Raw genomic sequence first — 19,798 nt, 5'->3', positions numbered from 1 at the left:
CTGCCTCCCAGCTCCCTCGAATGCGCACACACACACACACACACACACACACACACACACACACACACACACACACACACACACACACACACACACACGCACATGCACATGCCAACACGCTCGTCGCCAGGCCGCACGTCCGCACCTGATCGTCTTCTAAGGGAGTGAATAATTACTTTGCCAAAGGGCACAACTGTGATCTCTAGCTGGTATTTAAAGCCTTGTCACTGAATTTAAATCACTCCTCCTCTTCGCCGCTGCCTTTAGTTAAGTGGAAACGTCCTCTCTTTTGGGCTAATACAGAGATCACCGCCCCAATGTGTTCATCACAGCCTCCGGCTAATACTGGCACATCGCGTGACACCGATGCCCAGCGTGAATCTCCACTGAGGCAGCTGCGTGTGCAGGTATTTGCCGTCACCCGACACAACACAAACCCAACTCTCTGTGTCATCGCGCACACAAAGCAGCGAAGCGCAGCCTCGAGTGTTCGCCTCCTTCTTCCTGTGTCTCGTAGACGCAACATATTCTCCACGTGAAGGTGAGAAGGTGTCTGTGAAATCCTGCCCTCCTGATTGGTTTCTCCAGTTATTCCCTCCTCCGCCCGCCATGTTGTAGCCCTGGGCCATCTGTGCTTTCTTCCGCAGCAGCCTCCACCGCCCCCCCGCTGTCTTCTCAACCCCTTTACTGCACTATAATTTTCCAACCTCTCTGCTGAGCGGGTGCACCCAGTGTCCGGGCTGTGTAGCAACACAATGGTCTGCACATGGGGGCCAGCACTCCAGCATGAAAATAAGCAGGGGGTTGAGGGGCTGATTCTGTATTTATCCCTCTGATGTAACCGGCTCCCATGATGCTCTGGCCTCCCTGCTTGTCCACTTGCTGTGGCTCCCTGATTGGCACAGTGACGCCAAGAGACTCTTAAAGTGTGTGTGTGTGTGTGTGTGTGTGTGTGTGTGTGTGTATGTGTGTGTGTGTGTGTGTGTGTGTGTGTGTGTGTGTGTGTAGGTAGGAGAGGTATGATAACACACAGGATGCTGGATACAGTTGGTATCCAGGTAACAAAAGCCTGATGTGTAATCGTATCACTGTACAGAGACACTAGTTATAGACCGAGCAAAAGCTACTGTATGCAATTGGGTCTTTTTTTTAAATAAATTAAATACACTGAATGCACCACTTGCACCTATTATTTAAATTTCCCCAGAAATAAATTCTTCTCAGGGTGGAAAGTCTTTGAAACTGCATTTACACCATAATGAGACACAGAAATCTGTAAAATCCCAGCTAATGAAACTTTCAGATGGGTTAGAAGGCTGACCCCACATATCCTCCCCATGATAGGGCAGAGTTTATGATTTATTAGTCATTTAAATTGAAAAACTTTCTATTTCTAGTAAAACCCAGAGTTGCTCCTGGAGGCCGAGTTCATGGTCCGACGGCCTGGACACCGGTACCAGCTGACTGATAACACCCGACTCCCCCGTGTGTGACTCTGTGTGTGTTCCTGCGTGTGTTCTTGTGTGTCTTTCTGTGTGTGTTTCTGTGTGTGTTTCTGTGTGTGTTTCTGTGTGTGTTTCTGTGCGTTTCTCATATGGCCACGCCGCTTTAATCCTCCTCAGCGATTTTGAAGTGTGAAAGCGCGTGCCTGAGTCTGGACTCTGTCGACGCTCGCTGAGGGGATGATGTTGCCGGCTGCAATATCTGTGGCAGAGCAATACTACAGCACACGCCGTGGTGCAACGTGTGATTGAGAAAAATGACTCATAATTACTAGCGGGTAAAATCGGAGCCCCGACTGCCGTGTTAATCACTCATTACGTAGTTTCTCCAGTTTTTCAGACACTTGTTTTCATACCTCAAGGTTATTTCTCTGAATGTCTATTTATCATTTTAAGCTTTGCACGCCTCCTCCCGCCTTCTCCCGTCATCACTACTTATTTTCTCAATTGACTATTGTCCAGCTTCCCATTACTCTTCCTGAAATGCCCTTTCCTTTCTAAGAAGCTCCCATGCTCTCGGATTGTTTTCCTTTCCTGGACAACCAAAAGGCTCATACTTGCTGTAAAACATTTTGTCCATTAGCGATGATTGTTGCCTGCAGTTTTCCACCTCCTGCGTGTGTGTGTGTGTGCGTGCGTGTGTGTGTGTGTCGGTGCATATTTGACTCAATATGCTGCTCTCACAGATTTCGCATTAACCTCAATCCTGCTTTCTTCTAAATTAGATTTCTATTCTTCTCCTCTCATGTTGACTTATTTGCTTCCCTTTCATCATCTCTGGCAAGGTTATCCCGAGGCAGCCAGCACTTTTATGGGAACAAGAGGGCGTTGGGGGGGTGGGTGCGTGGAGGGCCTGGCTTTGCCGCCAGCCATGCCCTAATCGATCTTGTTTAAAGGGATGTTGTGAGCTGAATGTTTGAACCCATCCCCTCGTTAACAGTTGTCTGGGATTTAATTAAGTAGAATGAATTTAATGTCAATTACATCTTAAAATGAACAGGAGTTTGAAGATGCACAACAAAGAAAGCGAGAGTGAAGGAATCAGTGGGGAGGATAAAGGGGGCTAATTAGGGGATGGAGTTGTGTTCATGCATCATTCTAGTCAAAACATTTCCTTTGTCTCTCTCTCTCTCGCTCGCTCTCAACCCTGTTTTCCGCTCCTTCTTCTTCTCCCGCCTCTCGCTCTACATGTATATCTGCAGGAAGCCTCGGCGCGTTCCTCCGTCACATCTTTTCTTTGCCACTGGCGCGCAGTATAGGTATGCAAATACGGTGGAAGAAAACAGACTCCAGCGCTGTTGACACACTCTTCCTACACACGAAGTACAACCAAACATGAGACCAGAGCCTGTGTCTCCGCGCCCGGGATGGTTGAAGTACTTCTGTGTACTTTATTGACTCTTAGAATGTTGGAAACTACAGTAAATGTCATATGATCGATTCAGTACCGTCCGCGTAACATAGGGAAATAAAAACCATGAATAACAAAAGGATAAAACAGACAACCTCCACTGCATGACCCACATTTAAATACAACTTTATTCACATCTCAGGACTCATAGCTTTCACCTATATATATATATATATATATATATATTTATATATATATGTATATTTATGTTTTTGACAGTCTGATTTTGTTGCTATTCTTTATTTGTTGTCTTGCAGTCTCTAAGGCCAAAATATCCACATGCCTGTTGGCATTAGCTGGGTCACCAGTAAGGCTGCTGCTCTAACAACGCCGTCCATCCCAGAGGAACATCCCGTACATCCCGCTGCCTGTAACATTTGTCCAGCAGCCGTCCTTAAATTTGCCCTGGAGAGGCGGAGCGGGCGAAGCCTCCGTCAGAGTATTGCTGTAAATCAGACAGGATTGAGGAGCAGAGTAAGTGGCTCCTCCACAAGCAGCCCAACATGTGTCCTTGTCCATTTATTTATTTTTTTTTTATCGTCAGGACGTTCCTGTGGACCAGCTTTCATTCCAACACGGTTGAGTATCCAACTCCTCTCTGGATGCCCTGCAGGAGTGGGGGGGGGGGGGGGGTACCGGAGCATATCTGTGTTGGGCACTCTGCTGGCATGCTCTCAAAAGATTTCCGGTCCTCACAACCCAGGGGCTTATGTACGACGCTTTGAAGAGAAGAGAGGAAAATACCGAAACCAGCGCGTCTTAACACTGTGCCTGTGCGCGCATCTGTTTGACAGGATATTGATGGGGAGGAAAAACAGATGGATGGAGAAAGAGAGAGGGGAGTTCTCACTGCTGATGTTCCGCTGGCTTGGCGCTAAGCTCTGCGAGATTAGCCGGCTCCGGTCGGCGCCGCGCACCGAAGGGCAGGCGGGGCAGCGGCGGGGAACTGCCCGCGGCGGGGTCCGGCGTTGGCCGGGGTGAGGGGAGAAGCTGGGCCCGGTCGGCCGGGTCGCGGCCGGGGAGACGGCGGCACGCGGGAATGGATGGGGAGCGCCAGGCAACGGATGCTGCATCCAGGCTTCCAACAGGTGCCGGATGTGGAGTTTGAGGCATCATCTACGATGTATTGCATGTTGTACTGGACCCAGTTCAGACAGAATTTAATAGTGTGTATGTGTGGGAATAAAATCTATAGTGATTAATGGATCCCTTTAGGAAAAATCCCCCCTCTGACAGATACACGTGTCCTCAACGAGCACATATGAATGCACCGGCTTAGATAACTCAGCCCCAGCAGCAGCAGGTGGAGGCTGCAGGTGGTGCAGACGTGTCTCCTGCAGACTGAGCTTCTGCCTTTTTGCTCCGGGCCAAAAGTTGATTTGGTCGCACGCTGTAGAGAGACGAGCCCCCTCCGCGATACGCATGCTGACAGGCCTCTCCTGGCATCTTCCTCCCTGAGCCTGAGCCGCTAGCATTAGCGTTAGCGGCGGCCACTCGCTGCTGCCTGGCTCCTCCGCTAACCGCTAACTGCTAACTACTAGCGTTAGCGGCGGCCACTCGCTGCTGCCTGGCTCCTTCGCTAACCGCTAACTGCTAACCGCTAGCAGTTGCGGCGGCCGCTCGCCGGCTCCTCCTGGGTGTCCCACCTGGCTCCACCCCAGGTCCAGCCAACCGTGCACATCTCCCCCTGATATCCCAGCACATTACCATCACACCATTATATCACCGCCTAATGACTCTTCACACCTGTCTCGTGACTGTTCGCCGTTAATGAACCGAGAAGCCGCTGTGTCCCCATAAGCAGGACAAGCATAACCTCTCCATGCACAAATGTCAGGCTACCTAATTCATAGCTCCATTGTGCGATGCTCTCCACTGATATTGTTTGTGAGAGCAACAGGAGATGGGCCAGCAAGTGGCAATTTATCTTAATGAGAGCAGTTAACTCTGGGCCGAGCTCTGGCTGCCGGCTCCATGCAAAAAGCAATCCCCATGAACGTTCTCTTATCCTCCTACCCGCTGACTCGATTTCTAGGAATACATTTCGCCCTCTCGTTGAAACCTTAATTAGTTCTAAAGGAGATTAAATTATATGTAATTATTATGATAATATTTTCATTTATTCAAGATAACGGGCTGACTTTAGTGAACACAGTGTTTGTCGGGAGAGAGCAATCTCCCTCACACAGTCAAAGTTATCAAGGCGTGAAATCAGGAATCCTGACGGCAACAAAATGTAATCTTTTTCATACAGAGGGGACAATAGAAGGAGCTGCATACTCTACATCTCCTTCTCCACTTTAATTAAAAGAGCTCACTGAATCTTTCCCTCTCTCACTCAGCCGCCCCTCTCTCTTCTTCTTCTTCTTAAGTATGGAGGGCCAATTCCATCTCTATGCAGAATCTAGTTATTTCCTGCACACTGAACTTGTCTTAAGCCCTGGCCCCGAATCTTTGTTGAGAAATTGCTTTTTCTTGCAAATTTTATTATTTTCCTCCTCCGCTCTCTTTTTCCTATTTCACTCAAACTGACGTGACATTACTGAAGGATATACAGCGGTTTCATTATGCAGGTAAACACGCCGCGGTGGGCTGGTCACGCGTGAGGATGTGGACACGCGTGGGCGGGGGGCCGGGGGGGGCTGAGGATGCATTTTGCATGTTATTCAGGAGTTACCGTGAGTTCAGCTTAGAAATAAATGCCCTTTGAGCAGCGACGGACCCCGTGATTGGCTTCTCTACATTTATCAGCTCTGTATGAGACGAAGCAGAAAGCTTCACATTCTCTCTGGAAAAGTTTCAAATCAATATCAATTTCCAGAATTTCAAACCGGCAAAACAAGCCACAGCATTCAAATGTGTGGTTTCACTGAAAATCCTCGTGAAGGGGGTTGAGGCGGAGGTTCACACGTTCACAAACAACTCGGTGGGTGAAAGAAATGCTGGCATTTAAAACCTAAATTGAGGTAAGAATGTGTGTTTGATGTTCTACTACCAGTTAATTGATGAACGCTGTATCTACGCATTGGCAGCGCCGCTCCGTCTGCATACTGTACTTCTTGTTTTGCATATATGTTTTTACATCGTATAATAGTCAGGCTACAGGCGTCTCCAAGCCACTTAGTATTAAGGACAAGTCGCAGCCCTGGCTTTCATCGAATTTTGCAGTCACTCTCTTGTCCTCTCCCCTCTCCCCCTCCTCCCCCTGTAGCTTTTCTAGCCAGAGGGCAAGTAGGGCATCTCGTTATGGTAGTTGTAGTCTGGACAAACCTTTTGCACCAGGCGGTAGTCTGTACTATAGAAGGAAATGTAGATGCAGATGACCTTAAAAGGCTTGGAGCAAATCCAGGACACGTGGCTCTGAATCTGCTCCTGGAAGCAGGTTTTGGATGGATCGTAGTTGCACAGCGAGGTGCGCTTGCTCCTGTCCACCTTCTCATAGTCCACGCGGCAGTTGAAGATCTTGGAGTCCTTTGGGTAGACCACGCTCTGGCGCTCCAGGTCGAACTCCACCGCCTTGACAGGTGGCACCAGGCTGACCGAGATGTTGCCCTGGCCCGTGGAGTTGTGCCGAAAGTAGACGCTGAACGTGCCGTTACCGTGATCCACGATCTTGCCGGTGATCAGCAGGTTGAGCCGCACCGTCTTGATGTTGGAGTAAAAGTCTCCCCAGCCGAACATCTTTTTGAACTTGCCGGTCTTGACGATGGGCCGGCGTTTGACCCTGGAGCTGGAGGCGTCGGGTTTGAGTAGATCGCTGCCCAACATCTCCCAGAACTCCTGTTTGGAGAACTCCTGCTTGGAGAACGGGACTGGGGAGCGGTAGGGCAGCTCCACAGACGTGGCGTTAGCAGCTCGGCTCTTACTGTGAAGCATCCAGCGACTCAGGGGCGAGAGGGGAGGCTGCCCGCTCAGCAGCCCCACTGTCTTGGACGAGTCGTGGGAGGGGCTCTTCGGACTGGAGGAGTCATCTTCTTGACCCAGGGCCACCTGGTAGGAGGAGGTGGGGGTGGAAGGAGGAAACAGAGAAAGGGGCCGTTATTAGCGAGGTAGAAAGAAACGTGGCAAGAAAACAAATTAAAGGTTTAATCGATACTTAATTTACCGTTCATACCTCTAGTGGTAGTAGCCGTGACATTCTATCAATGTTATATATATTAATAAATGCTTGGATTGGTGCAGGTATTGCTATTATTGCATTCCTCTGTTTTCCTCGGCGGCGAGAGAAAATAATCCAGCACGTCTAGTTTTCACGGAGCTGATGTTATTCCCTGAGATCACTAATAATGGGCTCGCATGCCTCCACTAAGCCACTGGTGAGGCCACAGGGATCAAGGAACAACATTTAAAAAATCCACACCAAAACCAGAGTTCACATAATGTGCATTACTGTGATCTTGAGAAGTCTGATCAATGTTTATGAGGGTGGACAAGGCAATAATCCGGTAAAACATTAAAGTTCTGTCATTAGGAAACGCTTTCTCGTGTAGTTTCTCTGACAACCGAGGTTGGAAATTGATTTAAATGTCTGGCTGCACTAAAGAAAAGCAGGATAAATGCGCACACTTTAAAAACATCTCTGCGTTGCCAAAACATCATCCAAAGCGAGATCTTGATGTTTCCCTGTAGAATAATCGAATTTCTAGCAAAACTATGTCAGAAAAGGTCACTTGAAGATCGTCTCACTACAAAGAAATTGCTCTCAAACAAACAAACTAAAACTGACAAATAGTCCAAGCTGTGTTTTTTTCTTTTGAAGCGAGCTTTTTGCTTCTTAAGCACAGCACTGTGAGCCTAAGGAAGGAGAAGGAGGGGGGGGGGGGGGGGGGGTCTATTATTGCCTTGACAGAGTTGGTTGGAGGATCAAAGTCTTTGAGAAAGGGGAGGTGGGCACGCGGGGGGCTGAAGAATAAAGTGTAATGTCCAATTAAGACTTCCAGTGTTTTAATTAAAAGGAAAAAAATCTGTGTCGGCACACACGCAAAGCTATCAGATGTTAACATCAACTGAGGGGAGGGGAAGAGGACTAAGGAGATAAGATAGGACTGCTGTGCTCAGCAGTCGCTTTGTGAAGTGTGTGTGAATGTGAGAGCAAAGTAATGGGTAATTATTCAACGGTAATGATCTATTAACAGGTAGCTTCTGTCTAATGTGCCATGGACGTATCCTGCATTATTATGTGTCTGAATGGCAGCGCACAAAACACAAGCACACACACACACACACACACACACACACACACACACACACACACACACACACACACACACACACACACACACACACACACACACACACACATATCAACCAGTCGCTTGTTTGCATATTCACGTTTACCCCAACTCCCCATTCACAGCGGTAGTGTGTGTGTGTGTGTGTGTGTGTGTGTGTGTGTGTGTGTGTGTGTGTGTGTGTGTGTGTGTGTGTGTGTGTGTGTGTGTGTGTGTGTGTGTGTGCGTACCCAGAGAGACTTTACAACGATGCATAATGCATGCATCCCAGTCTGCGCTCTGATCCATCGACTGTCTTGACTGCCAGGGCTTCCTTATGCTGGCTTAGTCAGGATTATTAAGTCTAACTCGTTTCCCTTCTATTTTATGCAGCTTTTTCAAGCTTGCTACGATTTGTTCACTAGTGCCGCAGTCAGTCAGCGATATTGATTTTCTGTCTCTCCAAAAACGTGTATTTCCTTTCATAACAATGTGTATCGCATTTCAACTGCCTGGCGAGGATTCCCGCTGATGTGGTTGCGGTCTGGCGCGTGGACCCGGATAAGAGGACTCCCCTCTTCCCTTAATCTGGGGTCACCCCCGTGGGGGCGTGGGAGGACAGATGCCCACTCTTCTAGTTACCTGTCTGCTGCTACGCTCCGGACTGGAGACATATTGATCTTATTGTGTGGAGTTTGGGAATGACTTTGATGACCAACACACTAAAGCCCATGACTCCTACTCAAGAACTCCTTGTGTTTGATTTCTTCTCTTCATTAAGCTAGAGGCTGCGGGCACAGAGGCTAGACTTCCCTAATAGAGCTTAATAGCCCTGGTGGGTCCTACAAAAAGGCCTTTTAGGGTTCCTAAAGAATCTGCCACTCATGGCTTCTGTCAAACAGCCTTTTGGTTAAAAGATCCACCGAGCGACAGCCTCCCGAACTCTTCTGTGCTGTGGTTTCCATATTGAGCAAGGCACCCTCCCTCCCTCTCACGTCTTCATTAGAGAGCCCGAGCGGCCCGGCTGCAGGAGCAGAGATGAAGTGAGCATTGTGCTATTGTTGAGCAGAAGATTTAAGTGTCTGGCACCGCTGGAGGTGTCGTATTCAGTGCGAGAAATCATCGTCAAAGACAAACGTTAGAATGAGCTTAATATGGCTATAATAAGAGCCGGATAATGCCGAGCCAGAGGTGTAATGATTACTGCAGCCCAGCACTTGTCGAAGGACCAGGATGCCTCCAACACATGCACATATGAGTTAGAACTCATCATTCACATTTGCCTGTGATTTGGTTGGGCAGGAGCTTCGTCTCTAAGGTCAATGAGGTCACGCGTTCTGCAGCGGCGTCGGTGCGATAAAACCCTCTAACAAGCGCGAGTTTGCTACTAAATCCTGAAAAGTGCACACGGCTACAACTCTCCTGCTCTTGTGCATTTAACTATCAGAGTATATGAGGTGTACAGTGAGACTTTACTATCAGCACACTCCCAACTTTGACTTGTGCAATGTAAGCAAGTTGAAAGCGGGTGGAGGAACCCCAGAGCTCACTGTTGTTTTCGCAGCGGCGAAAGAATAATGCAACGCTTCACTTTTCCACACCCCAACACGGTTTCGTTAAGCGTTGAGCACTAATGTCTGTGCTGTGGGTATTCGCATCCCTCACATGCTTTTCTGCAGTACGTAAAGACGCTGGAAGGCGGCGCCGTCTGATTGTGCACCGCGAATAACGCCTGCCAGTTGGTTGATAGGTCTACAATTGCAGCAGGGATTCCCAGGGCTGCAGCAGTAATGTCAGAGGTTCACTGTGCACTTGGTTCTACATGTTTACACTCCCCATCATGACAGGGTGAACCGCACAAGTTTGCTTCAGAGGAAGTTTGTTTTGCCTCACGAGGCTTGGCAAGAGATATCCCAGCCTTAAGTACTGTAGGCAAAGTGTGGGCGATGGGCAATCAGTTCTTAGTGAGGGGGTGGAGGTTGAGGGTGATTTTGTCATTTGTCATGTGCACTAAGTGAGTCAGTGAAATGGCTGGAGAGGATGGGAGGCGGCTGCAGGCTCTGTCGCCGTGGTAATTGTGAGTCACTCAGCCTCAATGAGCACAGGCCCCAGACCTTTCTCCCAGCGGGGGGCGAGGGCAGGGGAGCGGACCTCGCTCGCCGGCCACCTCCACGGGCCATAATCAGACTGTTACTGCGGCAGGTAGAGCGCTTTAAGCCCTTTCGCCCGCTCTCAGAGGCAAACGCGACCGGAGGGCGGGCATCAGGGAGAAATGTGTGGCGTGGCAGAGACACGGGGGGCTGATGACACAGCGGTGCGTCAGCAACAGACGTCTCCAAATGTCTCCAAAGCTAGATTAAACAACGTTTAGCAAAGTTTTACTAATGTTCTGAAACATTTTATATAGATCTGCTGGAATTGAACACTTTAAACTATGAAAATGGGAAACCAAAAGATGTGACGTGTCTCTCTCCATTGTCTTTTCTGCCCGTGGTAATATTTTATCACATCATCTCAGCAGACCCACCGTGAGCTGCCTGTCAAGCGCCAAGAACGGAAATCGAGTTAGCCAACGTTAGCATTTAGCAGCTAACAGCGAACCGCGCGGGACTGACGCCCGCCGTTCGTCCTGTGGAGCTGACAAGTTCAATAAGCGCTAAGTTTCCTAATGACCGTTGAGTTTTCATATCAAATAAGACATCAATTTTTAATTAAAGAACCTGGAAGCCCAATTTTTTAAAGTCTTCGTCAATGCTTTATTTCTTTTCCCCCCCAGTCTCATCTCCTTATTTCGGGAAATAATATGTTCACTATTGGAGATTTCTCCCTTATATGATTACAATCTGAAAATGGCAGTCCCCTTATCGCTAATTATTCTACTGGCAGGCGTAGATCTGAGTAGAGCTAATGAAGGAAAAGGTAATTTCAACAGAAACAAACCATGTGACTCCTAATGAATAATCTTCTTCTCTGAGGTCACGGGAACTTAGATCCCAGCGGAGTGAATAAACTCGGCGGTGACTCTTTATTCTAAACTCTTCTCATCTATTCCTGCATCCTCCACCCAGCTCATTTTGGACAGGTTCATCTTCTGCGCTCCCACTGGGTCCGGGGCTCATTTTGTATGCTCTGAGAGGAGCCAGGCTTTGAATTGGCTATCAAATTTTTACATTATAAGATATCGACAAGTTGGCAGCGCGTGGAGAGCCGAGCGGGGCAGTAGGGGGCAGTTCCTCACCAGGGACCAGACAGCAAAGCAGGGGCTGATGGGACGGCGCTGATTAAAGCTGCCGCCTCTGTCTGCAGAACGTTGGACGGACTGCGCAGTCGTCTCGTGGACGCAGGAGGAACCTTCAGCACATCCGCAATTTGAAATCCCCAGAAAAAACGTAGACAATGATTAATGCTTTCGTCTTCATTATTATGCTCCCTGAGCAAAGGAGGTGGATTGGAAAAGTGCAAAGTGGTCAAATCAGTGTGCAGCACCCGGATGGCGCCTGCTCTGTGCCGTAAACGTGTGAACTGTGGTTGTATGTGAGGCTTGAGGTGGCATTTTGAGGCGCGCGGCGCATTCGTACCCGCTGTCTGGCACCGTCTGCACGCGTACGAGACCCAGAACCCGGACGACCGAACCGCTAAACCAGCGGAAGTCCAGCTTTTTTTTTCTGTTTAGCAGCAGCTCCAACTAAAAGCCAACTGGAAAGTGAAATCTGATCACAAGTGCTTACTGGCGAGACATCTGACACCCGCGTCGACCACAGGTGTGAACTGCAGTCGAGCTCAGCTGAATTACGCAGGCTGTGGAAATGTCAGAGGAGAAATGACAGCGTCTGGGTGATAAAAAGCTAGAGTCACACTCCACTTTTCCAAATAATAACTTACTTAATAACTTAAAGGTTGCTGTTGTTTAAACTCAACTAAACTAAGCCTCTAACTGCACAGTCAGCAGTGGGGGAAAATGCTTACAAGTGACATTTCCCAAACAGTCATATGTCACTTTTTAATGCACTGACACAAAATCTATTTCATGCTTTAGGTTAGGGGACCTTTGACAAATAGAAAATGGCCCAGTTGTGCATGGGGTCACTGTGAAGTGAGGTGTGAATAAGAGCTTAACTGCTCAAATTGATGCTTCCTGGGCTAATAAAGATCCAAATAATGGCCGTCATATTCTACAGCGGTACATTCTGAATTCAATTCATAAATCACTTGGCTCTGCAAAAACGATCACATTACCCGTTTATTGTACTTGAAATGTTCTTCTTTGAAGCTCAGCCGAATCCCCCGGTTCCTTTACGCCGCCTTAATTGGAAAGCCCTCTACAAAGACCCCCGGAGGGCCCCGTCTGGACGCCTGAGCCACGCTGACCCCGAAAGCGGCCGCACCATCGCTGGATGTCCGTTCGCGCGGAACCGATTGTTTACAGATTGTGTGAGAATGGAGAATATAAATGCGTAGCGTCCGGCGGCTCCCGCCGTGAGGTCGTCGCCAGCCTCGGGCCCTGCAGCTGCACAGAAGCTAGAGTTTGCGGCGGCGCTAACCTATGCTGACAGCCCGGTGTTCCCCCTTCAAATAACTCCACATCCCCTGCTCCCACAGCTCCGTTCTAATATTATTGGATGCCTGCAAGTCTTGGAACAATGGAAATTTCTTACTATATAGACTTTTCACAATAGTTTGTGTGTGCACAATTCAGTAAAACAACATTTACTACTAGCATCACATCCAAGAGAAGCTGTGTGAAATTAAAATGCCTTTTATGCTTTTTCTCATCCTTGGTTATTCCTTCATTTGAAAGTCAAGCACAGTTTTATCTGGATCCCCTGGGAGTCACACCCACTCATTCCACCCAAGGCTACAAGTCATTTTTCTTTAAACTGTGCAGTGTACTCCACAGAACTGGTGAACAGACCTACTGATTTTCTTGCAGGGTCTGCTCCGTCTCCCCTGCAGTGTCCTAGAGAGCGATGCCACAATAAATTGAGCAGGCAACATATTCTGTCTCAGGGAAGCGCCGTGCTTCAGGATGAAGGGCTGTCAGTGTGTCAGGGAGCATGCTTCCCCCCTGTCTGTCTCTCTCGGCCTTTTTCTGTCTGTGCAGTCTGAGGAGGGGGGGGGGGGGGGGGGGGGGGGGGGTAGCTGTCCGCTGGGCTCCTCAATGGGTGGTCAGTGGGGAAGGAGTCTACCTCTGGGGTCGCTCCCGCTGTGGCTGTGCAGGGCTCAGGCTGTCTCCGCCACAGGCAGATAGCAATGGAGGCTGTCCACGAAAAACACCCACAGCGCCGATGTCTCGGCAATTATTCATTCTTGGCTTATTTGTCTGAACAATGACAAAATAAAACGCGGAAAGTCACACCAGATGTGCTGGCGGAGGACAGTAAGCCAGGATGCCAATTATGTGGAGCACACGTCACATTTACAAGGGACGTTTATGGATTGAAAATCATCAGGCAATTATGTCTGCGAGCCAAAGAGTTTATAATTGCAGAACTATAATAAGTACAAGTAGTTGGAGATGATTTGCTTAACTTTTTTTCTTCTCAAAGGCTCTGGAAAAGCTTGTGAAATGAGTGGTGTTTGAATTCCAAACGTTACATCTGGCATTCAAAGTGCAGGCAGAATCTGTGTGTTTTTGGAAATTCTAATGTAAAAATGCAACAATCACAATTATTTATTTCATTTCATTATCCGTTCAATAACTGACTAATTGTTATTCTATATTCTGTTTTGTAAGCGAGGTGTTGTCTGTGTTTCAGCTTCACTGTAGTCTACTAACATGTAGTATATCTATCTATCTATCACATCATTCTGGTAATATATGTTTTGTCTGATTGATTTTGGAAAACATGCAGGTGAGAGCAGTGAAGCAGTTCAGTCTCCTGTTCAAGGGCCTCTGTTGGTGGTTGTTCAGTATTCGTCCTTTAGCACGTTTTACAAAGGTCCACGGCCCCGACCTTGGTGCGAGCACCACTTCTACAGCCCCGCAATTAATTCGACGAGTCCGTAGTAAATGAGAGTTGATTAAAATGAAGGTAAATATCTAATGTGGCTGCTGTATCTCACGTCTGAGCTTCGGTGCATACTGTAAGTGCGTAATAATAAGCGACCTCCGTCCGCAGAGATGCCGTCTACACAATAAACTGTCTGCTTCCACAGGGCTTCGCAGTCACACCGTCCCTTATCAAGCAAACAGAACAACTATGAATGACTCTCCTGTTTCCGGCGCCTGTGTGGGAGTGAGAAGGAGAGAAGAAGCTCATGAGCTCTGACATCCACGCCGCAAAACATGATGGCAGAGAGGACGACTCCAGGGAGTGAGGAAGCCAAAAAATTAGCATTCACTCCGCTGCTACTGTCTCACATTGTGTCTGCACCAACCAAACGCCGCGTCGAGCATCGGTTTGTTCCATTTGTTTCCCCTTTTTATTCCTTGTGCTGGGAGTGCATCTGGGTGGACAAGGTCAGCGACCCTCGCGGAGAACAGGTCTCCAACAAACATGACGAAGCACAATGCCGCAGCAAACCAGCGGCTTTTATTTACAGTAGCGTTCATGTCGTGCTGCTTTGTTTAGATTCTAGGGTGTATTCTCTGTAATTACGATCCCTTCTTTGTATGACAAAGATTGTGTCTTTGAGAGGCTTTGGGGCTAAGAGCATAATTTGTTTTTAATTGAGTCGCCTTGTTAAATAAGCACGTCTGCCTTTGCTGACGGCAAAGTCAAATGAAGGTTGTCGGAAAAGTTTAGATCTGGGTGTTAATTTGTTTAACGCGAGTTTATGCAAAAAGTCGTGTTTTCTTCATCTCGGAAATTACCTACAAGCGCGCAGAGGAGGCCTTGGAATATGTATAAGCGTCTTCACTGAAATTCAATCAGCAAAAAAAAAAAAAAAGTGACATTCTGTGCTCAGCCACCGAGGTGAAATTCACTTATCAAGCGCGATGGCCGGCGCCTGCTGAAAGCAATCAGAGGCGGAATAAAGCGGCGCTGTCTCTCACGGCCACAGAGAGGCTACCTTAAACTCACCCATTCCAGAAAAATCCGGCGTGAAAGAGCCGCTGTGGGCTCCGTGTGAGCGTCTATGAGGAGCTGAGCGGCGGATCCTTAAGACGCCAAGGCTGCGGCGAGGGCAAGGTCGGACTCTCTCTTTGTGCTCGTTTCGCAGCATTAGCGCGCGGACGTTAGCGGCGCGGCTACGTGTGAGGTGTGAGCAGCAGGAGGGAGGTCTCACCTCGACAGGCCCCAAAACGGGGGACGATTTTAGGAGGTGAGCGGAGCCTGTGGCCTCCGGTTCAGTGCCTTGCTCGAGGGCACCTCAGATGGCCGTTATTCAGGATGTTGTTCGACCAAATTCACTGGGGCTCCAAGTCGTCAGTCACGAGGCTGCGGCTCAATTATAACTGGATTAACACCTATTTTCCTTTATGGGTTGGTTCAAAGGAGTGATCACTGAAAACAGATGTTTAACATCTTCCTTTACAGCACTTTACTCTGTCTGTACCTCCTCACGCGTCCTCACATCCTCCTCCTCTGTACAGCGCCCTGCGCCTCCTCTGTCTATTTCCAGGCTGGGTCTTATCATCTCCACACATATGTCTCGCCTCTGTTTATGCTGGGAGTTTTCAACTTGCATCTGCTGCATCTGTTTGCTGATTCGCATCCTCGTAGAGGCTCCGACGCTCCCATTAGAGCTGAAATGAGTTGTCTATCAACAGAAACACAACCAGCAGTTTCGCTAAGTGATTAATCTTCTTTTTTCAAGCAGCCAGTGCAAAATATTTGATCTGCAGCTTTTAAATGTGATTCGTTTCCGCTTCCTTTCCTTTCGCTTAAACTGAACACCTTTGGGTTCTGGACTCAAACTATGGTCTGGAAGATGCTGATGAGACAGTTACTGCTTTACAGACAAAGTAAAAAATGGAGAAGCGTAAATAAATGAATGAATAATTCTTCAGCTCTCCAGAAACTAAATGCAATGACCACTAATCAGCCTGACAGCAAAAGGACACAAAGCATCAAACTATTCAATCTACTATACAGATTATTGTCTTGATATATGCACATTATCCATTCAATTCACTGAAATATATTCACTCAGCTTAGTGAGAAAATGAATAATATCTCCAACTGCTGCCAAAAATAAACACAATTTCTCAAGCTGCCAATTACACAACTAAGATGGTTTATATTATTCATAAGGCTCCATTCAAATACAGAGAATAATTAACATTTAAGACACATCATTCATTATATAAACAACATCCAAAGTGGCACCTCGTGTTAATAGTCAGCTGTATTACTATCCATTATCAAAACGTCCCTCGAGACCTAAACCCGCTTTGACAGTTTCAGGCCTATTACAGCAGAGAATCATCCAAAACTGTGTTTTAATGCTTTTATAATTATTAATCACGGGCTCTTTTGCATAGTAGAAACTCACTTAATTTATTAATTATTGTATAATTTATCAATGTCACTGAGCTAATGAATTACCCCAGATCTCCTGCTGAGGGATGTCATGTAGGGTTTTTTTTATATATGTACACGGTCTAAAGGAGGGAAAAACACCCAATTAATTTCATTATCACCAGCCACAGACCTTCTGGGCTACAATAGGCTGCAGCTCACAAAACACTCCCAGCACTGACAACACTGAAGTGAGTGTTAAGCCTATTATCCCACACTCTTGTATCTAGTTATACCACGGCTGAAAAGGCGCTCATCCCCCATATTCCGAATCAGCATGTGGTCTCGTCTTCCTCGAATCCGATCGGGTCTGATCTCCAGTCTCTGAACTAAGTAAATCCGTGTGTGCGCAGACATTTACAGCCGCTGAGTGTTCAGACCTCAAATCACCAAAAGGGCCATTACTTCACTTTGAGCACCTGAATAATAGCTTAATAGGGAAACCGCAAGGTCATCCCTGAAGAGATGCCGACACAAACGGGTGCATCAAACAGCCACTCGGCCTCACTTTCATATTTTTATTGCTCTTGTGTTTTTGGGAGCTTGCTCATTTCCTGGGCCCGCCGTCGACTGAGCTCCACTCAGCCCAGGGGCTTCCGAGCAGGAGGATGTTTTCAAATTTCCTCTTGTGAATCTAGCGCCGATTTCTCATTAAAGGCTGCTTTTTAATAAATGTGTGAGCGAACATGAAAGGGGAGTGGGCGATCCAAATTTGATTGTAAGGTTATATAATGTCGGCCTTCAGTGAGACCGAACCGGTTCACGTGTACACGTCTGTTGTATTGTGAGGTTTACACAGGAATTTATCACAGTAAACGAAGGAAGGGCCTAATTAGACGAGGGTTCAGTTCACGAGTTAATCTACTTTACCAAAAATAGCTTGTTAAGACTTTACGCGGATGGACGTGCCTCTGTGTCCTCATGCATCATCACCTGCAACGTTAAAACGCGGTATTAACGCGTAAACCCGCATCTCCTCAGCTCAAACGCTGATCTGTTTGCAGTTTAAGCCGACGCGCTCTGACAGCATCCACACGACGCATATTAATAGAGAAAGTTTCGATTTTTTTCCGCTTCCCAGGAAGTAGACGCCTGCTCACGAGCGTGCTCTCAACCGTGTGATAATTATTAGTTCCATGTGCGGATGCGCGCCTCCATTTGCATCAATGCATTTGCAGCATCAACCGGACCGGCGACGCAGCGCACGCGCGTCCGCTGGGAATGGCGCTGTTGCCCCGCTGCGCCCGAGAGGGTCACGCGGAGAATGATTGCCCTAATAAATGCAAAGTTTGCGCCCAAATGAGAGAATGGTAGAAAGGCAGCGGACACGACAGTCACTTCTACAAAACACTCAAAATTGTTGGTTTGGAAGTTTTTACAGCGGAAGTGGCGGCATCTGACCGCGGTCCGAGGCGTGACGTTACGAGAGAAACCACATCGGTGAACTACAGTGTGACTTTCCTCCCCACTCCCACTTCCACTCTTACCAAACAAGCGGTTCCGTTGAGGAGGAGCAGGATGAAGCCGCGGTTGGGACGCATCGTTCCGGCGCGTAAAACCCACAGCTCCGGTAGTAAAAAAAAAACAAAACCTAAAAAAAAAAAAAAACAAGAACCCACTCCCGCACACGGACTGTTCCTCCTTCAGGAAGACGCTCTTCCTCCGGCACAGGGTCTGTCTGCGGTGACGGACGGTCCCATGTCCAAGGCGGTGTGAGGCGCTGCGTCCATAAACCCGCAGGCGGCTGGAACCCGCTCACAGCCGCTCTGCGCGTGTCTGTTCTTTTCACCGATCCCGCGGCGTGAGTCAAATTAGTTGTGCTCTGGGAAATCCATGCATGTGCGTCGGACTGTAATCATCCATGCGGAGGAAACGACGGGATCCCAGCTCAGGGCGGAACGGGCTGGGTGGAAAGCGAGCTGCTCATGTGTGGTCACCGGCGCCGGTGGAGATCCTGGAGGGATGGAGCTGCAGCCTCCTGCAGAAACGGAGCGATGCTGAGACTGGAGGGAGCGCACACACGTTTTAACAGTTCCCACTCTCTCTCCCCCTCTGTCTGTGCGTGCCCCCCCCCCCCCCCCCCCCCCCCCATCTTTATCTCTCTCCACCTATCCAGCATCTCCCTCTCTTTCTCCACTTCCTCCCCTCTCGTGCACAGCATTCGTCCCGCGTACAATTAAATAGGAAACAATTCAAACAAACAAGCAGCAGCTCACCAACAATAAACATCTGTTCTACTCGTGCGAGTGCCTCTGTCTCTCCGTCAAACCCTTGCCAGTGTTTATGACATCCGTTTTTCAAGCCACACAACAGCCAGCCTCAGTAATTCACTGCCTGCTTTACGGGCATTTCTCATCGCCGAGCCTGTCATTAAACACAATCATCGCCGTGGGTGGGTGAAAAATATTGATTGGGAGAGACCGGGCCTGCTTTCACACCCAGCTTGTCACAACAAAAGCGGCGCCCGTCTCTTATGGTAACTGAGGATGTTAAAGCTGAGGCTCGCAGTTACGGGAATTTGTCACAAAGCCTCGTCCCCGTGCGCGCTGCCACATCATTCATGCTACAATCAGATTGTTTGTCCTCCCCACGGGGCCCGGCCGGTGATCCATAGCCCTGCTGCAAAGTATCGATGTACAGCGCGAGCGCCAATGAACCGGTGACTGTCGCCTCAGCGGGGTGTGATTAATACAGACTTTGCCCAATAATGCCCGGTTCATCAGGAGCCGGTTAATGGCTGAAACTCGGGATCTAACGGCGCCGGTCCCTCCACTCGCCACGACTCAATTTCTGCTAAATTAGATTTATAAATAATCTTTTACACGCCGTGTCCATCCCTTTGTCTTTCCATTAGCGCGTGCGCCTCTGCAGCGCTCATCCACCTGACGGGAAGCCGTGCTCTGTGTCTCTTAGTTACTGTGTCTGAACCTTCCCGTCTGTGTTATTTTCCGGCGAATAAGCCAATTTTGAACCTTTTGATCAGGTGTTTTTTTTCTTCCACACCTCCTAATCCTCTGTGTGATCTTATTTGCTCGCGCTGACGCGAAATTGGTTAATTGATCTCGGTTCAGGGGGTTAATTGGCTCGACGGGCCTAACGCTGAGGGAGCCGACCCCGCCAGGGTGCAAGGTCAGAGCCGAGGGGGGGGGGGGGGGGGGGGGGGGGGGGAAGGCGAGACCCCGTCATTTGATGGCGACTTCAAAGCGTTGG

At 48.5% G+C, this 19,798-nt stretch overlaps 1 protein-coding gene across 1 annotated transcript; it reads right to left on the bottom strand.

Annotated features, from left to right (window-relative positions):
• Positions 1–2,800: 2,800 nt before the first annotated feature.
• LOC114860722 (neurexophilin-1-like) lies at positions 2,801–18,647 on the bottom strand. The gene is made up of 2 exons (XM_029159517.3): positions 18,076–18,647; positions 2,801–6,903 (listed from the first exon to the last, which is right to left on the bottom strand). The coding sequence occupies exons 1-2, from the start codon at positions 18,127–18,129 to the stop codon at positions 6,130–6,132; spliced, it is 828 nt and encodes a 275-aa protein (XP_029015350.1). The 5' UTR covers positions 18,130–18,647; the 3' UTR covers positions 2,801–6,129.
• Between the last annotated feature and the right edge of the window lie 1,151 nt (positions 18,648–19,798).

This window comes from Betta splendens, chromosome 8 (genome assembly GCF_900634795.4).
Source record: "Betta splendens chromosome 8, fBetSpl5.4, whole genome shotgun sequence".
Classification (NCBI taxonomy): Eukaryota; Metazoa; Chordata; class Actinopteri; order Anabantiformes; family Osphronemidae; genus Betta; species Betta splendens.
This window is presented reverse-complemented; position numbering and strand designations above follow the sequence as displayed.

Coding starts and splice junctions, on each gene's coding strand:
- LOC114860722 (XM_029159517.3), bottom strand. CDS start 18,129: ATGCGTCCCAACCGCGGCTTCATCCTGCTCCTCCTCAACGGAACCGCT. Junction 6,904..18,075: donor TCAACGGAACCGCTTGTTTG/GTAAGAGTGGAA, acceptor TCCTCCTACCAG/GTGGCCCTGGGTCAAGAAGA.